At 38.9% G+C, this 27750-nt stretch overlaps 3 protein-coding genes across 5 annotated transcripts in view; 1 reads left to right on the top strand and 2 right to left on the bottom strand.

The window, feature by feature from the left end:
* Emc2 (ER membrane protein complex subunit 2) overlaps nucleotides 1–27750 on the bottom strand; it is an 894248-nt gene that overhangs the window by 57554 nt on the left and 808944 nt on the right. The window lies entirely within an intron of this gene.
* On the bottom strand, nucleotides 7440–17111 carry Eny2 (ENY2 transcription and export complex 2 subunit). 2 transcript variants are annotated; one of them, XM_032915044.1, is made up of 5 exons: nucleotides 17015–17111; nucleotides 15534–15610; nucleotides 12674–12744; nucleotides 11514–11588; nucleotides 7440–10063 (listed from the first exon to the last, which is right to left on the bottom strand). In XM_032915044.1, exons 2-5 carry the CDS (start codon nucleotides 15599–15601, stop codon nucleotides 9987–9989), a joined length of 291 nt encoding a protein of 96 aa, XP_032770935.1. In that variant the 5' UTR covers nucleotides 15602–15610; nucleotides 17015–17111; the 3' UTR covers nucleotides 7440–9986. The 2 variants fall into 2 exon arrangements, with proteins under 2 accessions (XP_032770935.1, XP_032770928.1); XM_032915037.1 differs by having other exon boundaries at nucleotides 16943–17095.
* Nucleotides 17293–27750, top strand: part of Nudcd1 (NudC domain containing 1) — a 45104-nt gene continuing 34646 nt past the window's right edge. For both annotated transcript variants that reach the window (XM_032914970.1, XM_032914964.1), the window contains exons 1-2: nucleotides 17293–17522; nucleotides 24562–24716. In XM_032914970.1, coding sequence (XP_032770861.1) covers nucleotides 17408–17522; nucleotides 24562–24716 — 270 coding nt within the window. In that variant the 5' untranslated portion in view covers nucleotides 17293–17407. The remainder of the gene's footprint in view (nucleotides 17523–24561; nucleotides 24717–27750) is intronic.

The following is a 27750-nucleotide window of genomic DNA, read 5'->3' as shown; positions in this document are numbered from 1 at the left end:
GCAAACTTCACTAAAAACTTAGTTATGGTTTTAATCCTTCGGTAAACCTGTGGGGCTGAGACAGGTGATGGATGTTCAGTCAGATAATTATGACTAATGGATATGCATGTAAATGTACACTGTTGTAATCTTCTATTTCAATTTATGGTTTGACTTTTTATGTGAACCTGTGATGAACTTTGCAACATGTGGTTGTGTATTCTGAATGATGTTTAAGTGCTGAGGATAAAAGAGAAGAGTCAGGATTGAGCTGGACAGGATTGAGCTGAAGATTTAGGACTGATCAAAGGAGAACTGATCTAAAAACTGAGCTGAATTGAGATAAGGAGAACTGATCTAAGGAGACCTGGGCTGAGAAGAAATGCAGAGTGGAATAACTTAGAGACTATAAGTAACTTAAAATACTAAGACAGCAATGTGCAGAATGCAGAGGAAAAGAGGGGGGAAAAAAGAAACTGGAGAGAGGAGAAGGAGCAGGCAGGATTCTCCTTACCATGGGACAGAACAGGTCATTCCTTAATAGCAAGGCAGGCTTAGTCTTATTAAAAGGAACAAGCCTTTTCTCTTACAATTTTCTCTTTAATTCATTTAGCATTAAAAGGGTAGAAGCTATTTCATAATCTATGCAATAAAGATTGGAACTCATCTTTCATCCAGAATGAGTGAGTTCTTTCTGTACCGGTGCTTGGTCTTTTGTTCCATATGCATATGTAAGTATGGATGTCTGTGTAAGTGTGTAATTGTGAGAGTGTATGCATGTGTATGTGTAAGAATGTAATTGTGAGAATGTATGTAAACTGAGCCCAACTGGTTGAGTGGAAATGAATAAATGTACATTCACGAATCTGTATATGAACTTATATAAGTTTATGCATATCTGCCTGTGTAAAAGTTTTTCCTTCTGCAAGCGCTATTCACTTCTCTTGGTTCAATAGAAGTTTATTGCTCCAAACTTCCCCCAAGCCTGATAAAGCAAGGGTCATAGGGTAAAAAGAGAAAAGGTTCTAGCAATTAATCCTCTACTTTATCTCCTGCTGTTTGAGAATGAAGTGCTAAATGCCAGAGACTGCAGTTTCTAGCCTCAGAGGAACACAGAAGGCTGGTCAGTTACAGTAGCAGAGCATAATGACTTAGACTTAGATAAGCAAATCAGCTACAGTAACATAGTAACTTAGACTTAGATAAGTAAACTTATTATTATACAGCAACCCTAAATATCTCGTAAGACAAAGTCTTACCCTCCGCCGACGCTCTTCCCCCTCCGCTGCTTCAAGAAGAACCAACACGAGAAAGAAGACTAATGCCGGGGCTGGACTCGGGCACCCCTTCTGTGTCTCATGTATTTAACCTGACCCCCCAAAAAATCTTCCTGCTTTATTCATTTGCAAATGACAGAGTTTATTACTTTGGGAAAGCTTAATAGTGTTCTATTTTATATATACCCTACATTTTCCATTCATCCAGTGATGCACCTTAGTTGATTCAAAATAGGCTATGGTAAATGACTCTTTTGGATAGGTACACAAGAGTGAAGCTGCTGGACCATGTGGAAGCTTTGCTTTTAGTTTTCGGGGAACCTCTGTACTGTTGGTGCCCTTGTTTTGATTTGTCTTTCAGAGGCAGAGTTTGCCCGTGAGCTTGTGGAACTTCTTCCGCCTCCGCCTCCCTACTGCTAGGTCTGCAGGCACACAATGCTGCTCTTCATATGGTCTTCCACAATCGCCACACAATTCACATGCTTCCAACGGTGCCGTGTTCTTTTTCACTTTCTCATTGGCCTCTTCATCTCCTGTCTTTTAGATACCAGCAATCCGAATAAGTGTGAGACCATTTATCATTGTGCTTTGAGCTTGTACGTCCCTAATCACAAGGACTTTTGACCAATATTCAAATATCTTGACATAGATAATGCTCGAGGAATTAGATTTCCTTGACTCAAACAGAATGAGTTAAATGGGAGGCAAAGAAGAGATGACATGTATAGAACACTTAGTTAAGAATTCTTGCTTCATTTTTATGGGCATAGAAATAAGGTTATTCTTGACAGATAGATCTTGGTGATTGAGGCATGGCTAATATAAGAGAGATGTGATACCTAGTAAAACACCTGAGGCAACTTCTGATGAAAGGCAGAGAGGAACAACCACAAGGAGAAACTAATGTAAAAACTTAGTGAGCTGCTGCGTTCTAGAGTACAGCTGGAGGAAAGGTTTGCATTTGTGTCCACATCTGTGTTTCAGAGAAGCCACCACATTTGGTCATAGTTTGCTGCTCTGTTCATGAGGAAATGTTGCTGTTGTTGCAGACCATGAGACAGTGTGAGCAATGCTGAGAAGCATGTTGGCGAATGTGGAAGTAGATACTTGAAAAGTATACTAGTCTTGGGCAAGAGAAAAGAAACGGTCATTTGAGATTGTGACCATTCATTTTTTCAAATCATGTTAGGAGATTGAAATACTACTGTTAGACTATTCAGATTCCTTAAAGAAATATACAGGGCCAAGGCAATCGATACTGTCCTAGTCTGTGTCTCTGTTACTGGGATCAACCACTGTGGTAAAAGGCAACCAGAAGAGGAAAGGTTTATTTAGTTTGTAGTTTATAATCCATTATTAAGGAAAGCCAAGACAGCACATTGAGTCAGAAACCATGGAACAACGTTGTTTCCCGGAATGTTTTTCCTGGCTTGTTCAGCTTGCTTTTTTACACAACTCAGGAAAACCTGCCCTGGGAGGTACTATCCAAGGTGGGTTGGTCCCTCCCACTTGAATCAATAGTTAAGAACATATTTCACAGATATCCCCACAGGCCAATCTCATGGAGGCAATTTTACAATCGAGATTCCCTTTTCTCATAGTTTGTGTTAAGTTGACAAAAACTCACCAGCAAAGTTGACCCACAGTCAACTTTCATACACAAACATATTGCTAGTCAACGATACCTTTTTCTTACTTGTTTGTCCCCCATGTCTCATGTTAGAATAAAAGTATAAAACAGTTTAACTCTTTAAAATTCCAACATCCAGAACTCACTTATGATATTTTTGGCTCCAAAGAGTGTGGATAGCCCCAACTGTATGCTTCTGCCATTAATAGTACAGTTTGTCTGATATGTTCAGGCCACATCCTCTACCTAGTGCTGTCCTTGGTGGCCATTCCAGAGTGCTAACATATCCATATGTTGGGGTCTCCACGGTTTACCTTCACTGATGTCCTTTCCTGGCCTCTTCTGGGACTCTGATACTGGCATATGGTTCCAACCATTAGTTTCTCTCCATGATCTCTCCAATACTGCACATTTCATGTTGCCAAAACCAGTACCATGTGAAAGACTCTTAGTGGCCATTACCAAGTTCAGCCTTGAGTCACTCCAGACCCCAGCTTCTGTGTAGTGGTTGTGAGTAAACACTTTCCAGAAGATTTTGCCACAGTGATGCTGGTCTTTTTTTAATTGCAGTTGATTTTTCATACCCAGCTAGCCAGCTCTTATTCTCTAAGGAAATCAAAGGTTTCATGTTAGTGGTGCTGGTATTTTATTAATCATAGATGATTATTCAGTTCTAGCTGAGCAGAAACTACAGTCAAGTTATCACACAAACAGCTCCTAATAGGGTTTTTGTGGGACTCTCAAACTTCTCCCTAAACTTCATGACAGCCCTTCATTTTCTGGTTTGTTTTCAACATTATTAACTTCCAAGCCTCACAGAATAGTCTGTTAGGCTTGGAACACTAACTGCTTTTCCAGCCCAAATTTCCAAGTTCCCTCTACAAAACTGTCCCTGAAACTAGGTGAAGCCTGTCACAGCAGGATCCCATTTCCCAACAACAATTACTATCTTGGTTTCTACTGCTGTGAAAAACACCATGAACAAAAGCAACTTGGGGATGAGAGGCTTTGCTTGGCTTATGTATCCTGACCACAGTCCACCATAGAGGAAAGTCAGGGCAAGAAGTCAAGCAGGGGCAGAGGCAGAAACCATGGAGGAAAGCTGTTCATTGGTTTGCTTCCAAACTCATATTAGCTGCTTTTCTTAAACTTCCTGGCAGTGGTGGCACCACCCACAGCAGGCTGGGCCCTTTCAATGAGCGGTCAGGAAAAGTTTCTACATACATATCCACAGGCCAATCTGTTGGTGGCGATTCTTCAATTGAGGTTTCTTTCCAAGTACCTTTTATTTCTGACAGGTTGACAAAAACTACCCAGAACACTTTACCAAAATTTGTTACACTTTGAAATGTCTCCCATAGGCCCATGTGCTGAATGCTTTGTTTTTCTTTTGGGAGGTGTGAGAAAATTCTGAATGGGGAGCCTTGTTGAATGGGGAGGCTGCCCTCTTTTTGTTCTTCTCCACCCCAAGTTTCTGCCATCTGCATCCCAAGTGCTCAAGGCCAAGCCACCATGAGCAGAATCCCCTGACACCACAGTAAGGGCCACATCAAAACCAGTGCTGGTGATAAGCAGAATGCATCATTTCAAAAACAAAACTTAGGGAGACCGTGACTTGTTCTTCAACACAGTTCAGATGATTGGGTGCCTACACAGAATAAGTTTAGAGGACTCATGTTTAAGTTATTAAATGGGGACTGTGTGTGACTTGGGAAAGAAAGAAGGAAAAGGAAACAGGCATGGAAGTTCTAAGGATAAGCCAGGGACATTTTGTTCATGTGAAGTCCATGAAGCTTTGTAAAGTTACTACTAAAATAAAATCTGTACTGAAGTCTGTACTCAGTCACTAATGGGCAGAACTGGAGGAGGAGGAGCAGAAAACGCAGCAGGTGTATGTGTCATTCTCACTAAATATGCTTTTATGTATGTGTGTAAAATCTGCCTTTATGGGTGGGTTAGATATGAAAGACAAACTTTATGCCTAGAACTGTTTTATGAGTACTAAATGTAAGGAGTATATATGCTAAGGTATATATCACCTTTTTTAGGTGACTTTTTATCACCTTTTTTAGGGGCCACACCCACGACCTCATACTTTGTTATGCTGTGAATTTCCCTAGCCAAAATAGTAGTAGTAGTAGTAGTAGTAGTAGTAGTAGTAATAATAATAATAATAATAATAATAATATATGGGATTGATAGTGTCAAATGGAACTCTTATGTAGCTAAAAAAAGCCCTTAAGCACATTGATGGTAGAAACAACACTCCTATGTTGCTAGTATCTTGGCCACAGTGTATCTCCACAAAACTGAACACTCCAAATCATACAGTGTGCAACATTATTTATGTGTGTCACCTGCACAGCCACCAAACTATGGCTCCGTAATCATTTCTGTAAACTCTATTTTGTCACTTTCCTCTTGCCAAAGCCCAACTTTGATATAGGTAACTGTTTAAAAGGGATAAATTTTGGAGACTATGTCCTCAACAAGAACAAAATTAGAGCAACCGAAAGTCATTGATTATCACTCAATTCTGGTGATTCTAGGTACAGTGCCGAACCACTTGTGCTTGTAATAAACATGGCACCAGCTCCTATACTTAGAACTACTCTACGGCAACATTGCAGTATGAATGTGAATCCCACATGCTTTAGTTCTTTGATTACTATTGTCATTATAGAACATGTCATTGAATGTCCAGTTCTGGGTTATTATATATGCTCTATATTGTTTCTCTTTGCAATAGAATAGAGGAAAAATATATGGATAATCTTTTTTGGGAACAATTAAACATTTTTATTTCATCTGTTAGGAGTCTTTTGGGCTTGGGATGCAGCTAAGCAGTTAAGACTTACCTAGCATGCATGAGACCCCATGTTTATCTCCTGCATTGCAAGAGTTACTGAACTAAAACCTATCCCCCTACCGTATTATAAATCAGTGAAATCAAACGATTTTGGGAATTATGTATGCTATTTAAATCAACTTCCTGAATTATAGAATTGGCCTCTGAAAATGATCGCAGCCTGACATCTACACCTTATGATAGCAACCTCTTATTTAGTATCAGCACATTCTGACGTTCTCACATTAAGTTTTAATCCAACAACGCTTTCATCTTCAACAAGCTGGTTGGCCTCTAAATTGGAATTGGGCCCAGTAAAATTTGATACTCAGCTCAATTAAAGTGAGTCTCAGAGAAGATAAAAATGCAGGTGCTAGAGGGCCCCCTTGTGGCTGATAAGTAGAGTAACCATAGGCACATTGAATGTAATTGCCATAAATTTACTATTTTTCTTGCTTTTGAAACAGTTAAAAGGCCATTTTAAGAATTCTCTGTTGAGTACTTAAGATAGAAATATAAATGGGATACAGTCCAAGCCACAGAGGAGTTAAAAGGGTAAAAATGATGAAATTTCAACCTTCCTTGCTAATTAACTATGGAGTGATGTTAATCTGGGAACCAAATTTTAATCCTTCGAAAGCATGTACCTATAAATGAACTCCACTGCCCTAAAGAAGGACATCATTCTTTATGTGCATTCTGTAGCAATTAACACTATCTAGAAACTTCTGACAAGTGTGTGATTTTCTTCAAACACAAGTGTAATGATTCATGTATTTACATACTAGAAAACACATAATTATATTATTCCTACATTTCTAGGTAAGCTAACATAAATCCATATGCTCTCATTACCCTATCAGTATTTAAGCCTCTATTAATTCTTGCAAGGACACTATCCAAACAGTGAAACCAAGGCAAGAGTCATTCTTTTTTTTTTTTTTTTTCTTTTTTTTACCTTCCTCCATTACTCTTCAGTTTAGTTTTTGAGACAGAGTCTCTCACGGGCCCTGGGGTTCACAAATTTGGATAGAATGACTGATTAATGAGCTCCAGAGATCTGACTGACTGTCCTGCCCAGTGCTGGCATTATAGGCATGGGCCACAGCACCCATGTTTTATATGGATATTGGGGGCAAGAGTCATTCTTGTCTGTTATTCAGTATCTTATGATTAATGAGTTTAGAACCTGAATGATTTCATTGTACTTTAGTTTCTTTTCATTCAATGTCTGTTCAATAGTTTTTGCCTAATAGAAAATATGTAGGATTTTATAAAGTCAAATTAACACAAGCTAGGCTTCTGCAAAGGTTAGACATGTGCAGGTAAATGTCACAACACACGCACACACAGGCGCGCACACACACACTCTCACTCAGGATCAATTCCAACACCAGCTATCAAGCAGCTGTCACGGCTCTCTTGTGTTGGGTGGTACTTTCTATCAAGTTATGTAGAGTCCTATATCCAGTTACCAACCAGTCCCTGGCTTGGCACTGCTTAACCAAATGATACACTTGTAATGCCTCAAGTGATTGTATAAATGATTTAGTCGGGTCTTCTTTCTCACTATAACAGATACAGTGATGATTATATGGACCCAGTGTAGGCATGGAACAAGTGTATTATGTTCCCAACACTGAGTCGAAAGAGTGGAAACATTTCAGTGTATTCCTACTTAATATAAATCAATGAGAGCCAAAAATGTTCACAAAGTTGATTTATTTACAAATACCAATGATTCTAGATTCAATCTACAAGACATTTTTAAGATGCCAAAGAGAAAGGTGGTAGGGAGTCTTAGCAGTGTTTTAAATCTAGGCTGTTATGGGCCCCAGAGGTGGCACACACCTGTCATCCCAGCACTTGGGAGGTAGAGGTAGGAGGATCAGGAATTCAAGGCTTACCTAGGCTACATAGCAAGTACAGGGAAAGCCTGGACTACATGTGACCCTGTCTCAAAATGAACCAAAAACCAAAACCCAAAACAACACCCCGCCCCAATAACACTAAAAGAAAAAAAAATTATGCTCTTACCTTAAATTTCTACAAAGTATTTTCAACTTAGCTATTTTTCTCATTGTCACGGAATTTCCAAATGTCGTTTTTAAATCTTTTGGGATATTAAAATAGTATCTTTATAAGCCTTTTTGGTTTGTTTCTATGTACAGAATTATGAAGAACTACCCCTTATTTTTACTATTTTCTGTGTACCATGTAAGAGTAATTTTTTCATAATTGGCAACAAAATGAAAATTCTTATCAATATTTTAGAACATTATAAAACTGAAACAAAATATTACCTTGGGCAAGATTTTGTGTACATATTTAGAGACCCAAATATAGTTATGTAAATGACTCAATGACATTTAAACCGATGACATTGTGTGGACAATGAACCCTTTTCTCAACTGTACCCATTTAGTAGGACTTTTGTCACGTGATCTTGTAATGCTCCCTTAGTTCATTCATTGCCTTACCCATCTTTCAGAAATGAGAACCATATAATGAACTTGTTTCCTTCCCTCCACATGTATTAATATCCCTGTACTCCCCACTCTCAGGATTCATGCTCAAGGCCAGTGTGGGCTACACAGAGACAGACTTTGAGGCCGGCTGACCTATACAGGGACAGCCTATCTCAAAAATCCAAAAATAAATCAGTGACAAGGAATTTAAACCATGGGTGTTTCAGAATATTTAAAAACTCAATCTGAACTTTGAAGGGAAAGTAGTGATATGGTGACTTAAAGGGCTTCCTAGATGAAAGGTACCGAGGAATGGAACAATTTAATATGTTGAGGGATTTTACAAACTGGAGCGATAAATACATGCTAGATTTAGAGGGGCCTAGCTAGCATGCCGAGTTTGAATTTCATTCAGTATTGAAACATTTCAAGTGGGGGAATAAAATGATCAGACTTGAATTTCCTAAGGCCACACAGAAAAACGGTGAGGAAGATAGTGGAGGCACGGAGGAGTCATTGCAATCACTTGGGCTGAGGAGGGCCAGAAAGGATAATCCAAGTTTATAGCTGGTCCTCAATCAATCAGCAGCAGTAACACAAAACTATGGGTGTTTCAGAAGTAATCTTGTCTCTTCCCTCCGACCTTCGGAAACAGCATTAATATTCATCTTGAGTCATCTACATCTGAGAAACCCCATGAATAAGGAATAAAAACATGGGTAGTTATTAGGGGAGAATCTTACTACTTAAAGTATGGTCATTTAAAGGTGTTTGTGAAATATCCAAGGAAGCAGACCCATTGTTGGGGTACATGGGCAGTGAGGCTAGAAATAAGTCTGGCTGTGAGTGTTCAACATGTATCTGTTGATATCTGAAGCATGGTCAGACTCACTGCCTGGGACTCAACCAGGGAAAGCATACTGTTAGCCAGAGGACTCAAGATAAAGTCCAACGAAACATTACTTAATAGTTACATACAGCAAAAAGTACTCCACAAAATACCAGAAAGTTCCTATGGTAGGAAAAGCAGTGTGAGGAAGGGGATGCAAAGTTCCAAGTGGTCAACATAATCACTCTGCGTCAAAGGTCACATTATTAGACAAGAGTCCGTTAGATCTCTTAATCCTGATTGATGTCAGAGTAAAGCTAATTGGCAGAGATTATTTCCCATTAAAGTTCTTTCTTGACCTCAGTATATGGGGATGCAATTTAGAGATTCTGCTTTCAAAGTTCAGATGAGTAGAAAATGTGGTGTGCAGCCAGCTTGCAAATGTTCTGTCTTCCATTAGATGGTAATTTCTTTGAAGCATAAGGAAGGCACATACAGATTAAGTAAGACCCAGTCCTAACCCTCAGAATTTGTAACAAGTAAGAAATTAAGACGACCTACAGTACAAAGGTGGAGCATCACAGTTATCAAATGTGAGGATTCAAAAGAACAAACCATATGTAGACAACCCAGAAAGGCGCCTCAGACGTTAGCACAGAGAATCACACATATAAATACTGGATTATAATAACTGCTGGCATATTTCTCTCAACATTTCTAGGCAATCAGTAATAAACAGAGTCCCATTTATTTTAAAATAAAAAATTGAAGCTTATTCATGAGATATTTATTAAAATAACACATTTAGGGAAAAAATCAATACAATGTATACATCATTACTGAAAACTGTATACCATCATACAAAAAAGGACTTTATTTTGGGAAATCAATTTCTAATTATGGCAAGTTTTACTTTCAGAAATAAATCCACAGACCAGCACATTCTAATTCCCCCTTAAAGACTGGCATGCTGAGCAAGGAATGTTCTGATTCTCTGTAGGAGCTCCTTCTTTACACTGTCAGGTACCAGGGCTGAAATACAAAATTAAACGTCAATGTGAAGACTCCAATGATCACATGAGAATTGGACTTGATGGTTTATTAAAGACTTCTAATACAGGGATTTCACAGAACTCTCACGGTTGGATTAAAAAATATAAGACTTAACATCTAATGCCTAAACACATAGCTTATCAAAAAAGCAGGATATATACAAGCCCATTTGAAAATGCAAAGGCACACTGACAAATCTGCTTAGACCACACTGATGAGTCACCCTGGGATAGTCTGACTGCAATAGCATCAGAGTCAGAGAGAATTATTTTTAAAGATTTATTTATTTTATGTATATGACTCTCTTCAGACACACCAGAAGAGGATATCTGATCCCAATACAGATGGTTGTGAGCCACCATGTGGTTGCTAGGAATTGAACTCAGGACCTCTGGAAGAGCAATCAGTGCTCTTAACTGCTGAGCCATCTCTCCTGCCGGGAGTGGGAAAGGATTTTTATAGTGTTGGGGGCAAGGGATTAAGGATTACAGCCAGCCTTCTTGAGGTGGTAGCTAAATGGATCTATATATGTATACAAAACTTCACAAAACTTCTTTAAACAGAAGCTATTGGTTTGAGGCAGGGAGGGGCACATGAGAGGTTAGGAGGGAAGAACGGCAAAGGCAGAAATGCTGTAATTATAATCTCAGAAAACAGTCAATTTTACTGGGTGCCAATAGGCAAGGTACCAGACATAAATATATTTAAGATGAAAATGATGAAAGAGAAACAGGATCATCTTAAATAAATGATATCTAAACAATGTTAACAAATTAAAAATAGAAAAAGAAATCAAAGAAAACTAGCTTAAAGTATAAATTCATAAAATGAACAAACATTTTTCCAGAGCCATACTTGAAAAGGTTTTTCAGCTGTAAACAAGCTTTAAGAAAAAGGACCATGGGGCTTTAGAGATCCTTCTCAACAGGAATTCATATGCTGTAGTAATCTTTACACTTTTATATTCAAATGATTCTGACTGTGGCTGTAACTGATCTAATTTAGCTGCTTTCACTTCTAAGTCTTAAATATGTCTTACCATGAATTACCAAATTCTTAATTACACAATCGAGAAGACAGACTCAATTTATTTTTAATAAGGAAAGAGATAGTAGGACAATGACTCAGGACTGGAATAAATGCTGAATTATTAATATTTAAGTGGAATCAGGCCATATCTCACAGAGTTTATAAATGCTACCTTTAGGTGACATGTCCCCAGGACCTCATGTTAAAGTGACCTGCCTTAGCAATCAACCTGAGACTGCACACTGTACGTGCTGACTTACACCTATCATCTCGTGTGTGACTCAGGCTGCCACACCAGACCGCTGGGCAACTGTGTGCTTAAACAACTCCAGGATTTCGGAAAGGGTTTTTTTTTCTTTCCTACAAAAAGCCTGTTTCCTGATAGTTTTGTGTTCCTTACCTCTGCCTTTTGGAGTGATTTCAGCCACCAAGTCATCAACAGTAACGTGTTCTAGTCCTTTTTCTTTAATTACCTCTTATGCAAAAGCAAAAAACAAATCATATCATTTAAAATCATTATCTGTAAGAAAGATTTTCATAGAGGAAGGGTTAAAATCATGTTTTTAGAGTATAGATTGGTCTTTAAATAAAAAGAGGAAACTTTCTTTTTTAATGAAAATTTATAGCTTCATATAATTAATTACAAATGGAACAAATTAATTTCCAGATTATAGACAGTCTGTTTATACTTCAACTAAATAACTTAAGCAAACAAAGAGCTGTGATTTTAGAGTACATTACAACTGGATAGTGCCAGATCCATCTTTTATAAAAAGCTGGACCTGAACAGTTTACTGTTACCACAGTATGGTTAAGTGTATCAAGGAAACAAAAATATTATCATTTGAATCTATACAACTCCTTGGTCAGCGGTGAGACAACTGAGGGATGAAGATTCACAGTGGAAAGCGAACTGCTATCTTAAAGGTTTGCATGACTTCAGTTTCCCTTTTATTAGTGCGTCACAATGTTTCCTTATAGTTAAAACAGAGTCTATTATTTTTACTTATAGAAAACATTGCAATATAAAAGAAAACTCATAAAAAATAACTAGAATTTCACTATAACAAAAGTTGAGCCAGGAAAGGGGTTCATTTTAAAAGCAGGTGCAAAATCAATAATATCTACCAAAAAAAAAAAAAAAAAAGTAAAAAAGAAAACCCTCTCATTGTACATTTTCTACAGTAAGTTTAATTCCCTGACAACATTGTTACAAATGACACAGTTAACATTTATCAACCACCAAATGCTTATTGTATTAAGGAAAATTCTATCAGGATTACTAATGCTACTTAAAAACAAAGGAGTACATATTTTGATCTTACAGGATCTTCAGAACTCATGCTTCATTTTTGCAAAATACATGAACAATTCCTAAAATTCAGGAGTTAAGTCTAAAGACATCACTGAGAAGAAAACTCTCACCATAGTACTCAATTTCCATTTGCATAAAATGGCGCTTTACACTGTAGGATCTAAGCTTTATAATTTCTTATAATGGCTCCCAAACCAACCCAGTTCAGAGCAACAGAAGCAGCTTATCTAAGTGAAAGTGATTACCTTTACAGTGTGCCTTCAACTGATCCTTCCAGCCGCACTCAATTAATTTAGCTCTCAGCAACTCTTTGAGGCTGTTTAAAAAAAAACCATGTTTTCAAATTAATCGAAGCAAGATACTTTAGGTAGGAACGACTAAAGCAATATACTAGTACAAACTGTTCAACTAAAAATTCCCTGCTCTCCATCCCCACACTTTAATCACGGTCTAATCCTGAGTCATTACTTAGTTTTCTGATGTTACAAAAGCTAAATTTTGTCCTTCAGGTTCCAAATCCATTCCTAACTACAGTCTTAAGCTGCCCCATTTCCATACTGCAGCAATGACATGGCAACTGTAATTTAATTAGCAGAATTTTCTTTTTTCTCAATATTGAAAATGCTGTACCAATTAGGGATACCAAGAAAAAATATTCTGCTACTCCTTTGCCATACCTATTTGTGTAAACTCAAAACCCTTAGCTGAAATTATTTCTCGGTTTAAATGTCACATCTTAAAGAAAACAGATCTGCTGTCCTTGCAAATCACTACTCTTCCACTATCTCAGAAATCCATTATGTGGTATGGTTATCCCGATCCCTTTCCCACTCTCTCCTCCTCAAAATAACAATCTCATTCTCTGGTTCGTTGGTTTAGAACTTGGGGCTATCCTTCATCTTGCTACATATCCAAAACATGAGTAAATCTTCCAGCTTACCTACAATTCAAATGTTTCTCGGCCAAGAGTACCTAGTTTCAAGCACCATCTTTCCTTGTCTGAACTTAGACCTAACTTACTACATCCACTTCCTGCCTCTTCCCTTGAGTATAATATCTTCAAAATCTTCCAGTGCCTTCCCAATTGACTAAGGAGAAGGTCTAAGACTCTATTATAGACAATAAACTCTGCCTTCTCCTCCTCTATCTCCTCTCCCTTTAACTTTTCTTCTTCTTGGGTAGCACATTCAGGTAAGTTTATCTTCAAACTGTGGCTGTTAGAGCCCCCATTCCTCCATACTCCTTTTCTCTTATCAGATACTTTATTTTTCCTGTCTAAAACATCACTCTCCCTGCATGTCCCATGCTTTATTTTTTTCCCTAGCACGGCACTCTGAATCACCATGTGGCACATTACACAGTTAGAACGTGTTTCCTGCCATTAAAATGTAAGTCCCATGAAATTAGACTTTACTGTATGTATTCTGGACACCTAACAGAGAATGGCACATGACAGGCACTGCATGAATAAGAGAGAAAACCGTAATTCTCTAAGCACAAGAATACTATTTGCACACACCCCAGCACAGCATCTGATATCTCTTTCTTCACATGGAGGTCTGTTTCTCCTTCCCATTTTGAAAAAATATACAAGTATGTCCTCCTTTCCAGTTTTGCTTCTTTTTACCTTCACCCCCAATCACCTTTCTCACTCATTTTTCTACCATCTGTCTTGGTCCCTTCAGATCTACACTCACACTGACAGAGTAGTATCCCTACAATGACAATGTAACCTAGTCACTTCTTTCCAAAAATCCTTACTAATTCCCATTATCCAGACATAAAGACAGAAACACATACTTTTGTAAGCAGGGCACTCAGTTTTCTGCTCTGTAATAGGAAAAACCCAGCAAACACTATTGTGTCATTCTCCCTATATAAATCTGGACAAGGTTCTTATAATGTGAAATATGACCTGGGCAAGGCTGAGCATAACTTGCCTATTACCTAAGCAAGATGGTAATCAAGTGAGGCTCTTTGCTGAGATAGGTACTCTGAGCTGGTGGAATGTAAATTTGGAACTGCTAATCTCTGCCACCTGTGGGTAGGGCCTGTTTGAGAATAAAGACAACAAAGACGAAAGCAGAGCTGAGAGAGGAAAAGACACATCTTGCAATAATATCTAAGTGCCTGGACTCAATGATGTAAACAAAATCCTCCAATCTTCAGTATCTTAACTAGGTGGGTTTAAACACTTCCATTGGTCATAACAGTTCTGAAATTCAGTATTCTTCCACGGTCAGAATTCTTCCACCACAATCCATACTCCTGTATACTGCTCCAGCTGCAAGCTCTCCCACCTTTCCTATATTCTGCAGTTCGCAGAGCATTATCAGGTAGGTACCAAAGCCCTGACTGCAGATCCTGTTGCCTAGACCATCCTTTCCCTCTGTGGCCTAAAGAACTACTGATTTTCTTCCACCCGAGGCGACCGAAATTCTTTTATTACTGAAATATACTCAGACCCCTCCAGGTAAAATGGAAAAGATTCATTCCTCTGTTCCTGTGTAGATACGTTCCTTTTGTCCACTGCTCTGGAAGCCTTTCTGTTTGTTTCTCAGCCCTTTCTTTAGACATTTGCTCCTTAAATTAGGTTATGATCATAGCATTATAGAGTGGGTATATAAAGATATTTCTGTCATGGAGCATGGATTACACCAAGGACCATAAGCTAATGGAGTAGGTAGTGGATACAAGAGCTGGAATTTGAAGACACAAACTGAATATTAAAATAAGAGGAACAAGAAAGTCCTTCAGAAAATGGAGCACATGCTGCTCCAGTGTTAAGAGCCTGAGGTAACTAAAAGTAGTTCTATATTAAAACCTGGGTAACATTCTCCAGCTGTAGATATCTGTCTATGCTGTCTCTTCTCCATTGTTACAAATGCTTTAGCAGTGTCATTTATTGCTTATCTTTGTCTATGACTCTTCCAAATCTTGTAATGCTGATTCAAACTATTATAGATCTTAAGAGTAGAAACTCTGATAATCTTTACTTTTCTATAATTCCTTCTGGATATGCTTTGGCACTTGACACTTGAAATTCCTCCGATATAATTATTAAAGATGTTGAAACCTAATGCAGTGATACAATTTACTACTCACCGTTCTCTTTCTCCAGTTTCTATTAACTTTTGGTTAATCGCTGCTCTCATCTGCGCATCTTTGTTCATCTTGCTAACCTGGACATCGACATGCATTTTGAGATACATAATATTTAGAAAAGTGTTTCCCTCTAAGTCCTCTCTAGACAATCATCCTAACACATTGAACATTACAATAAGGAAGGGATGATAATTTCAAGTACCTTAGATGGTGTTATTCTTCTTAGTATTATTTCCTGATTCCCAATTCCCTTCCCTCATAAGCTCTTTACTGTTTTTTTTTTTTTTTTTTAAGGGAATAACACTATCATAATACCATTAAGAACTTATGTACCTAAAACTGAGCAAATTTAACCCCCCAAACTTGCTCTAATGACACAATTCCATTTTACAGATGAGAACACTGAGGCACAGAGACAGAATGTGAAGTCAGGTATTTGGACACTAGGAGTCCCATCTTATTTAACTGTACATTAATAACTGACTACTGTTCATTTCTGCACCCTAACTCATTCAAATTTTGGGAGAGCCATATATAGTATACACACTAATAAAAGACAGCATTATGAAAAATGAAATAAGATAATGTGATTTACTCATCAATTCAAATTTATGGAGAACTACAACTGCTACCCTACCTGTGGGTTTCTGTGCCCACAAATAAACATATTACTGGAGGATAAGTGAGAACACGAATTTCAAATTAGTCTTTGAGAAATTCTCCATTTTAAATAAAAACGGCCAACTAATGCCAAAATCAGTGTAGGCGGGGAAAAAGCAAGGCTAACTTATGAGAGCATTTTTGCCACTTAAAAGTTTAAGATACAATCAGGTTAAAGTTAATGTTTTCCTACTTAATGTCACTAACTTGAGTACTTTTGTAATTTCCCGTCTTGTCTGTATGAAAACTCAGACTATAAAGAATTTTCAGAGTTGAACTGCGCCAAGAGGCGGGTGAACGGAGGGTTAATAACTAGGCAACGCTTTACTTCTGTAGTTGGGGCTTAACATTTTGAAAATAACTGCAAAAGTTTAGACCGTACCATACCAAGAACAGCAAAACTTCGTCTCGTCTTGGCCCCTAAAACCACGGGTAGTGACCTTGGGCAAGTCACTTAATTCCTAAAGGCCTCAGTTTTCTCACTGGTAAAACAAGGGCGCTAGGGAATCCCTCCCAGTTCTGACATTCTTTGGGAAAATGAAACACGCCGGAGACAGCTGGAGAGGCGGGAGGGGAGGAGCCAGAAAACAAAGCGAAGACTGGCTCCAGGCCAACTCCAGCAGCACGCCCTGTCGGAGAGCCCTACAGGCCCGCGAGCGCGGGTCGGGGAAGCTAACGAAAGACAGCACATCGAAAGGAGCCTGGGCTGGGCCCGGGTCCCGGCCCTGAGGACCACGGGCATAGCTCACCACCATCACCGCGGGCGAGGGCCGTCCCTTCCCAGCGACGAAATGACCCTTGCGCTGACGACCGTTACCTACCACACTCTTCAGCTGCCCGGACTTAGACCCTCAGTAGCTCGGGCACCTAAGCACACAGAAAGCTAGACCACGCATTTCCGGGGCGGGATCTGGCCACCCTGCCTATAATGTGAGAATTCAACTAGCGCGGGCCGCCTTCTGGTCGCTCGGCCCTCTGGGTAGGGAAGTCCAGAGTCTGCTAAGTGGCGAGTGTTCGGTTGTCAGAACACTACATTCCCCAGCATGCAACGGAGTCAGCTTTCTCACGGACACTACATTTCCCAGAAAAGATGTGGCGCCGCAGAGTCCTCTGGGATGGGAACCACGCCGCTCTCCCAGCCTCAGTTCCAGGAGTGAAGCGCGAACCTTTCAACAAGAGCTTTATTGATTCTCTTGCTTGGATCCGGCAACGCGATGGAGGCGGCCAATTGCTCCCTGCGGGTGAAAAGACCCCTGCTGGATCCCCGCTTCGAGGGCTACAAGCTATCGCTCGAGCCTCTGCCCTGCTACCAGCTGGAGCTTGATGCAGGTGGGATCGGCGGCACCCTCTCGCACCCGGTTCCTTCTCGTTTAGGCTGCCATTGGCGCAACCCTCTGTCACTCCCGCTAGCCAGTCACGTCCTGTCGGTCTGCACCTAGAGCGGCGGTCCACGCGGGGACCCCAGGATGCCCCCATTTCTTTCCGCGCTTTAGCAGAGGGACTGTGGACTGGCCTAGGCATCTGCAGCTCAGGCTTAGATGTTTTCCGCCCATACATCTCTGGCCCTTGCTATGAAGGTTCAGGTTGTCCTTCCCTCCCAAACCACCTTTTGTAAACGTGTCCGCTGAGAAGCCACACCTCCTTGGAAAATCCCCAACTACCTTTTTTTTCTTCTGACGCAGAAACATTTCTTAGAGAGAAAATTTTCCACATTCAGTTAGCAGTTTTAAGTATCCTGATACATAGAACAACGCTACAATTTATCGAGGGAAAGTGATTTAGTGCGCTTACTGCTCTTGCTTATTTATTTGTAACTTTCTAGAGGCTATTCTCCTTTTTACAACGTTGGAATTGTAGTTTTGTTAACCAAAGTGTCCAGAGATTTGTGTTTTTAAATACATCCCTCTGTAGATTCTGATTTTGATACACGTTTTCCATGGGTTGCACTTTGAGAAATAGTGATCTAGAGGTGTTAGTCAATGTTTGAGTATTAAGCGTTCCCTATGTATCTATCTGTGTATCTTTTCTATAGATACAAAGGAGTCTGCATCCTTGACTGTCCTGGCACTTGCTGTGTAGCCCCGGCTGGCCCAGAACTAACAGATGTCCAACTGCCTCTGTGCTGGGATTAAAGCAGCCCAACAAATGCTTGTTTTTCTAAGTTTGTTTCTTAAGTGTAAAAGTAATTATTGTGGGCCTGTTTTGTGTTTTCTTCATGATGATTAGGTGATTGGCACAATCAGAGTGCCTAACAAATCATAATTCATTCAGGAATAAACATCTATTACAGTATGGGCAGGTAGGAACATGAGCAAGTGTAATGGTCTAACGGAGTATGCTTTCTCAAATTGTCTGGAGATCTGGCAAAGCTTCCTGGAGGGGTTGATGACTGAGTTGAGTTGTGAAGGATAGGCAGGTAACTGGTGGCTGGTATAAGAGGAGAGGAGCTTCCTTCTTTTTCCTCTTGGCATTTTTGTTGCTTTTGTTTCTGTCAATAAATGATCCCGCCATGTTCAGTTGGCCAAGTCATTGGAAATAAAACACAAAGGAACCAAACCCTAATGGTCCAAACCAGAAGGTACTCAGAAATGTGCAGGTCAGCAGGTCTTCCTCACTGCTCATTCATGTGTCTTTGCTCAGGTACGGGCCAATCGAGGCAGGTCTAGTCATCCTGATTCCACCATCTATACCATTTGCTGGCTCTTTGCTTGCTCCAGCATTTGTCACATGATCTTGACTTGAGTCTTCCACAGGCTGCTTGCAGGAAGTTAAGTCACAGTGCACATGCTGTTTCAGTGGCTTTCAACAAATTTCCACATGTTCTACTGGGCAAAGCAAATAAAATAATCAAGTCAGGAACTGCTGTTGGCAGGCCCTAGCTGAGGGTATAGATCCAGAGTGCTAAAAGTTGGGACAGTGAAAGTCTAGGAAGTTAGCAATTACTCCGTGTCAATGTGAATCAAGGTACTAAACAGGTATCATGCCCAGGTTTCCTTGGGCCTTTGTGTAACCCCCTCCCTGCTCACACGTAGTCAGGCAGTGAGAATGCTTACTCTCATCCCGATTTCTCTTTATTTAGTGCCACCATTAAATGGTGCTGCCCCCATTAAGGTCTAGATAGTCTCTCATAGGTTTTCTCAGAGGCATATCCACTACATGATTTGGGATCCTATGAAGTTGACAGCCAAGATTAGAACTGTCTACTTCTGCAAATTTCATTTTCTGTATAGCTGTAAAATGCATTTCATATGTGTGTGTGTGTGTGTGTGTGTGTGTGTAGTGTTCCTTTATTCCTTCATCTGTTGATGAACATCTAGATTGATTCTGTTTCCTAGCTTCTGTGAACAGAGCAGAGGTGAAGGTGAGTGGACAGAGATCTCAGTGGTAGGATAGAAATCCCTTTAAATATATGCCTAAAAGTATAGCTGCTGGGTCATAGGCTTTGGAGAAACCTCCATATTGATCTCCATAATGGCTATAAGTAGTTTAAATTTCCGCTAGCAGTAAAAAGGGATCATCGGTATATGTTGTCCTCTCATTTCTTATGCATGACACCGAATCTCAAAGTAGGTTTAATTTGCATTTTTCCTGATTGCTAAGGATGTGAAGCACTTGGAAGCTGTGCAGTGAGGTGTGTTTTAGTTTTTGTAGTTTTTTTCTTGTTGTTGTGTATAGTTGGCTATTAGCCTTTTGCCTGAAGTAGAGCCGCTGAAGAGCTTTCATTCTGTAGTCTGTCCTTTCATTCTGTTAATAGTTTCTTTGGTGTTCTGAAACATTTTAATTTTACATCATCCCATTTCTTAGTTCCTGTGGGTACTTCCTGTGCTGATAAAGTTTTGTTCAAAGTTTTTTTCTACCCATATCTTGAAGTGTAACCCTTTAATTTCTTATAGCCATTTCAGTATTTCAGGTTTTAAATTAAGATCTTTAATGGAGTTTGAAATGGTTTTTATGCAGAGTGAATATAGGCAGTAATTTAGGGGTGAAAGCCTTATCTGTTCCCATTCTACCACACAGATAATTGACACAAAGTTCTATTAAGATTATTATTATTTTTTTTTTTTGGTTTTTTTTTTTTTTTCGGAGCTGGGGACCGAACCCAGGGCCTTGCGCTTCCTAGGCAAGCGCTCTACCACTGAGCTAAATCCCCAACCCTCTATTAAGATTATTAACAAGCTTTAAGCACTGTGTCTGGGCAGATTTTTGTCTGTTCTAACTTTCATAGGTTCAGTGTAACTTGCAGTCTGAGTTTTCCTGGCTTACTCTGTTCTGTATGTGCTCTCAGGGCGAATCCCTTGGCCACCTGCTCTCTGACTCCTCCTGGACCCTCTGCTCAGGAACAGTTCTTTCTCTTCCTCCCCCCCACACACCTCTCTTTTTGGACTCTCTCCCTGGGATCAGAATCGCCGCCTTCTCTTCCAAGTCATACGCTGGTCAGCTCTTTATTAGCCAATCAGAGATAATTGGAGAACATTCTTTATCAAAGAGTGATAGAAGAGATAGTTCAATAATCATGACAGTGCCATCATTTGGATTGTAACTAGATCTCTGGGCACAGAAATCAGCTTCTGAATACAGAGGACACAAGACACCTTCTCCCCCCCCCAAAAAAAAACCCAAACAAACAAACAAACAAACAAAAAACCCAACAACAAAAATACCTAAAAACCAAAACAGGTTTGATTTCATATTCAAGTAGGTGACAAATTTGTCAGTAGCATTTGTTAAATAAGCTGTCTTTTTTCCAGTTACATCTTTGACACCTGTCTTAGTCAGGGTTTCTGTTCCTGCACAAACCTCACGACCAAGAAGCAAGTTGGGGGGAAAGGGTTTATTCAGCTTACTTCCAAGCTGCTCATCACCAAAGGAAGTCAGGACTAGAACTTAAGCAGGTCAGGAAGCAGGAGCTGATGTAGAGACCGTGGAGGGATGTTTCTTACTGGCTTGCTTCCCCTGGCTTGCTCAGCTTGCTCTCTTATAGAACTCCAGACCACCAGCCCAGGGACAGCACCACCCACAATGGGCTGGGTCCTCCCCCCTGATCACTAATTGAGAAAATGCCTTACTGCTGGGTCTCATGGAGGCATTTCCACAACTGAGGCTCCTTTTTCTGTGATAACTCCGGCTTGAGTCAAGTTGACACACAAAACTAGTCAGTACAACACCTTTGTGCAAACTTAGGTGGTCATAGCTGTAAGGATTGATTTTTTGGTCTCTCACCTGTTCGTTTGGTCTCAGTGTCTGCCTTCAGGCTGACATCATGCTATCTCTGTTATTATGTCTATAAAATACGGCCAGGTATTTGAGTCCTCCAGTAATATCGCAGCTTAGAATTGCTTTGATTATGTGTGGTCTTAGGCATTTCCATGTGAGTTTTTGTGTTCTTCTATTTCTATAAAGATTGCCATGGGAATCTTAAGGAGGATTGCTGTGAATCTATAGAATAATTTTGGTAATATAGCCATTCTTACAATATTAATTCATCCAGCCCATGATCATGGATGGTGTTTTCATCATCTTATATCTTCCTTGATTTATTGATTTACTTTTTAAACGGGGTTATGTTCAAATAGGGAAAAGGTTAAGAAACCCTAGGTTCTTTATCTAAAGATGGCTTTTTATCGTCTAATATCACTGCTGCTTTGGGCTATTATGTTTAGACATGCTTCCTGCATTATTAAGTTTCATCCACACAGTGGTGCTAGAAAACCAGCAGTTGGTTACTGTTTCTATCTTATTTAGTGGAGTATATATTTTTAAAAATAAATAATTCCTTAAACTAAAGGAGGCGTCTCCACAGCCCCATCAATGTGCTCATAATCTTAGGATTTTGCTTGTGACATCTGAAATGTTTCTAAGCCTCAGCCACCTCTCAACTTGGATGACCTCAGCTCCCCTCATTTGAGTGACCTCAGTGGCTTCTTAGTGGTTTTGCCCCTTTTCTGCTGCAATCTATTTTCCAGATCATGTTTTTTACATACTGTCTCAGGACTCAAATCCGAACCTTACTCTCCTGTTTAGAAACCTATGAATTCCTACTTATTTCCTTTATAAAGGAAGAAATGAGGATAAAGTCTCTTATAATCGGCTTCTGTGCTCATTCTCCAGCTGCATTCACTTGCAGCTATTCTCAGTACGTAGTCTTGTACTTTGCAAACTAGTAGTGGTTTGACACAGTCTGGAGTCACCTGAGAAGGAAGTCACAGTAAGGAGTGGATTGCTTAAGTTGGCCTGTGGGTGTGGTTGTGAAACTTTTATTTATGAATTTATTTATTGTAGTTCAGTTCACTTAATTGCCATGGGAAGATATACCTTGAATATGGTAGCCCCATCTAATGGGTTGGGCCCTGGCTTGAGTGACAGGGATAGATGAATTTTCACACCAAGTGTGTATTGATGCTCTGTGTTCCTGACCATGGATGTGAATAGTGGCTTTATGTTTCTTCATTGACTTCCCTAGCAGTGATAGGTGGTGACCTGGAATTGTGACACAAATACTCTTTCTTCCCTAAGTTACTTTTGTTAGGGTTTTATCACAATGGCAGGACAGCTAGGGCTGCTAGTATGAATGCGTGTTTTTTATTTCCACCTTTTTCCTGTCTTTGCTTAGAAGGGATATTATGGAAAGTTCTATTTCTTTAATTAATTTTTTCTTCTTGGCTCTGTCCTGGAAAGCTTTTGTTAATCTCCTGAGTAGGTCAGTTCTCTTCCATATATCCTCGTGGTTTAACAGTTTAATTATGTTAAATTTATTTTACAACATGATTGTTTGACTAGTGCCCTTCTGCTTTGCTTGAGGGGTGTGGTTATCTATTATTTGAGACACAGAACTTGCTGGTCTCTAACTCACAGAGTTCCATGCACCTCTGCCTCCTGAGTGCTGGGATTAAAGGTGTGCACCACCACACCTGGCCCATTATCCTTTTTCTTACCAGATCCTAAGTTCTTAGAAGGTAGAGTATGTTCTCTTTATGTATCACTGGTGTGATTGATGCTTATTAAAAGACTTGCTAAATAAATAAGTGAGTAAATATGTAAGCCAGGACTCAGGCAAGCACTGAAACTAGGAAAAGTGGGGCTGGAGAAATGGCTCAGCAGATAAGAACATGTATTGTTCTTGTACAGGGTTCAGTGCCAGGAGCCTGAATGGTGGCCTACAAGCATCTGTAACCACAGTCTAAAGGATCGGATGCCTTTTCTGGCCACAGGCACTAGACCTGCAAGTGCTACCCATACATTCGTGCACATGAACACATATACAAAATAAAATTTAATAAAAAAATTAACAGTAGTATGATATTCTTTGTGGTTTTTATTCTCAACTTGACATAATTGAGAGTTATCCAGAAGAGGGCATCTCAGTTGAAGTATTGACCATATCATATTGGCCTGCAGCCCTGTGTGTGAAGATTTGTCTTTATTGTTGATTGATGTGGGAAGACCCAGCCTACCTTAGAAAGAGCCAGCCCTTGTCAGATGTTTAATGGTATATGTATACAGAAGCACGGGTCAGAGGAAGGCAACAACATTCCTCCATGGTGTCTACTTCAGTTTCTGCTTGAGTTCCTGTCCTGACTACCCTCAGTGATGAACTGTGAACTAGATGCCAAAGCTGGAATTAACCCCTCCCTCTCTGAGGTTGCTTTTGGTTATGGTGTTTGGAATAGCAACAGAATGCAAATTAAAGAAATAGGTAAAGAAGAAAATTGTTGCATTGAGAATAGAATTAAAGTAAGTTTTATATTAATGTAACATGTAGGTTCAGTGACACTTAATATTTCTTGTTACAACATTAATTAATTGTACGACATGAGCAGTCCTGAGCTGCAAGAGTTTGGAACTGTACCAATAGTACAGTGTGAGGGAGAGACCATATTTTGCCAATTCAGAATTAGGAAAACAGCTAATGTTTTGGTTGTGTATTCTATACATAGAAAAGTTCGAGTACGTCCTAACTATGATATTGTTTTATTTCATATAATTGGGAAAGATGGAGTATGATGCTGAACTTACCTATTTGTGTTTATACACAATTTTCTAACTGTATAATCAATAAAGACACTATGGTTTTCATTATGTGTGATAAAGATGTTTTAAAAAGCATAAAAACACTTTATCAATAGTCACTTGTTTGCCCATAAGATGTCTACTCTTGTAATTAAAATTGTAGAAATGCATAAAAGAAAAGGATTGTGCTACAAAAGCCCTACCTGTTGTAGCCTCTGCAGCTGGCATTGACTGGTTTCTGTGCCCTGTAAGCATTCTGCAGAAAGTAATGATCTGAGATACAAGATTTGATGACTATGTTTATATTTATATATACATATAGATATATGTGATTATATTTTTATATATATTTGTCTTTCAGCTGTGGCAGAAGTAAAACTTCGGGATGACCAGTATACATTGGAACACATGCATGCTTTTGGAATGTATAATTATCTGCACTGTGATGCCTGGTACCAAGACAGTGTCTACTACATTGATAACCTTGGAAGAATTATGAACTTAACAGTGATGCTGGTAAGAGACACATGCAGAGTGTAAGGACAGAGCTCATCCTGTTTTTCTTACTCTTTAATGTCTGAATATGATGTCCAGGCAGTCAAGGTGCACAGACCTTTGCAATTTGGAAGTCTGTCATCAGACTGTGTAAGGCTCCCTTCTGCTTACCTCAGTTATAACTTTTATCTTCTAGTTTTATTGTAATCTCCTTCACCCATCCATTTCCACTTGTACGGTATATCCTCAATATAATAATGGATTTCTTCTTTTCCATTTTAGTTGGTGTTTACACTATGTTTTTGAACTGTGTTAACATTTAAGTTTGGTTATTTATGTTGATCCCTTTTATATTATGAAATATTCTTTTTTTTTTCCCTTTAGGTCTTAGAAATAGTTTTGCCTTCAAATCTTGTTTGTCTTATATTAATACAGTCATAACTGATTTAAAAACCAATATCCTGGCCCAGGGAAAATTTTCAGTAATATTCCTTCTGTTTCTATGTCGTGGAATAATTTGATGAGTATTAACATTAATTGTTCTTTGAAAGCCTGTGCTAAAACCTCAGCAGGATCTGAGTTCTGTATCTAGAGTCTATATTGCAAGCCCTGGTGTGATAGCAGTCACTTGTAGTCTCAACTCTGGTAAGTCAGAGATAAGCACATCCCTGGAGCTTGCAGTGGTGGACAGAGCTAGAAGAACATCACCAGAGGTTGACCTCTAGGCTCAGGTCAACATATGAGTACTTGTATGTGCATATGCACAGGAACACACACAAAGTGTGTGTTTTCTGTTTTTGTTTTTTTTTTTAATATATCAATATTATTTTACTTAAAAAGGGTTAAAGTGTATCTCATAAATAACTAGTAGTTAATTTGGATAATAGTTTGTCAATCTTATTGATTTTTCTCAAAAAAAATCAACTCTTTGTTCCATTGACTCTTGGTATTGTTTTTGTTGTTGTTTGTTTTGCTTGTATTTGTTTCTGTTTTTCTGATTTCAGGAATCGATTATCAATAATAATTCTGTGATTATTTCCTGCTATTAACTCCTTTTGGGTGTGATTTCTTCTTCTTCTTTTTATTTATTTATTTATTTATTTATTTATTTGGTTACAGAGCTTTTAGGTGTGTTATTCAGTTTCTAGTATTAGATTTCTCTTTCTCTTTTTTTTAATGTAGGTACTTAGTGCTAAGAATTTGCCTTTTAGAAATGCCTTCATTTAAATCACAAAATCAGTAACCTTCCTATATACAAATGATAAACAGATTAAGAAAGAAATCAGGTAAGTACCTTTTATAGTAGCCTCAAATAATATTAAATATCCTGAGATAACTAACAAAGCATGTAAACATTTATATAAGATCTTTGAGTCTTTGAAGAAAAATTGAAAAAGATATCAAGATAGAAAGATTTTCTATGCTCATGAGTTAGTAGGATTCAAACACAGTTCTTCACAGATCTTGAAAAGACAGTATTAGCTTTATGTGGACACACACACACACACACACACACACACACACACACACACACACACACACACACACACACAAAACATAAAACAAACAAAAAACCCAGGATAACTAAATAATACTTAATGATAAAAGGAGTGCAGGAGGTATCATCATTCCTGATTTTAAGTTGTACTATAGAGCTAATAAAAACAGCATGGTACTGGCACAAAACAGACACCAATAGAATAGAATAGAAGACCCAGACATAAGTACATACACATATGGACACAAGGCAGCATCTTCAGTAAACCGTGCTGCTCAAACTGACTGTCTACATGTAGAAGAACCCAAATATTTATCACCCTGTACAAAACTCCGAAGACCTCAACATAAAACCAAATACATGAGATCTGATAGACGAGAAAGTTGGACAATAGCCTTGAACTCTCTGGGACAGTAAAAGACTTTTTGAACAGGACACAGTTAACACAGGCACTAATATCAACAATTAATATATGGGACCTCATGAAATTGAAGTTTCTGCGCTATAAAGGACATTGTCCTTTGGAACAAAATGGCAGTGTATACAATGGGAAAAGATTTCTGCCGACTACACATCTGATGTAGGGCTGTGATAGATAGTTTTATATCAACTTGACAACAAGCTAAAGTCATCAGAGAGGAAACCTCAATTAAAAAAGGTCTCCATTAATCAAACTGTAGCAAGCCTGTAGTACATTTTCTTAGTTACTGATTGGAGATGGTTCAGCCCATTGTATGTGTTGCCATCCCTGGGTGGGAGGTTCTAAATTCTATAGGAAATCAGAATGAGCAGGCAAGTAAGAACATTCTCCTTTGGCCTCCTGCCACCAAGTTCCTGCTCTGCTTGAGTTCCTGTCCTGAATTCCTTTGATGATAAAATGTAATGTGAAAACATAAGCCAAATGAACCCTTTCCCAGGTTATTTTGGTTTATGGTATTTCATCACAGCAATAATACCCTAACTAGGACAAAGACTAATATTTCAAAATATGTAAAGAACTAAAGAAACTAGCTACAAGAAAACAATTAACACAATTATTAATACGATACAGAGCTAAACAGAATTCTTAAAAGTGGAAACTGAAATGGCTGAGAAGCGTTTAAAGAAGTGTTCAACATCCTTCACCATCAGGGAGATGCAAACCAGACTGCTTTGAGATTTTATCTTTATACACAGCAGAATGGCCAAGATAATAAAAAATGACAGCTCATGCTGGCAAGGATGTGGAGTGAGGAAAACATCCATTGCTTATGGGAATGCACAGTTGTACAACCACTATGAAAGTCAGTGTGGCAGTTCCTCAGGAAGATGGGAATCTATCTACCTCAAGATCTGTCTATAACTAGAGACGATTGTCCATGCACCCAAAGGATGCTCCATCCTACTGCAAGGACATTTTTTTCAACCATCTTCATTGCTGCTCTATTGATAATAGCCATGAATTGGAAACAACTTAGATGTCTCTCAATAGAATGAAGAAAGAAAATGTGGTACACTTATATAATGGAGTATTATATTAATTAAATATATAAAACCATTAAATTAATAAAACCATTA

Source organism: Rattus rattus, chromosome 1 (assembly GCF_011064425.1).
Source record: "Rattus rattus isolate New Zealand chromosome 1, Rrattus_CSIRO_v1, whole genome shotgun sequence".
Lineage (NCBI taxonomy): Eukaryota > Metazoa > Chordata > Mammalia > Rodentia > Muridae > Rattus > Rattus rattus.
The sequence above is the reverse complement of the archived record's forward strand: the minus strand, read 5'-3'. Positions and strand labels throughout refer to the sequence as shown.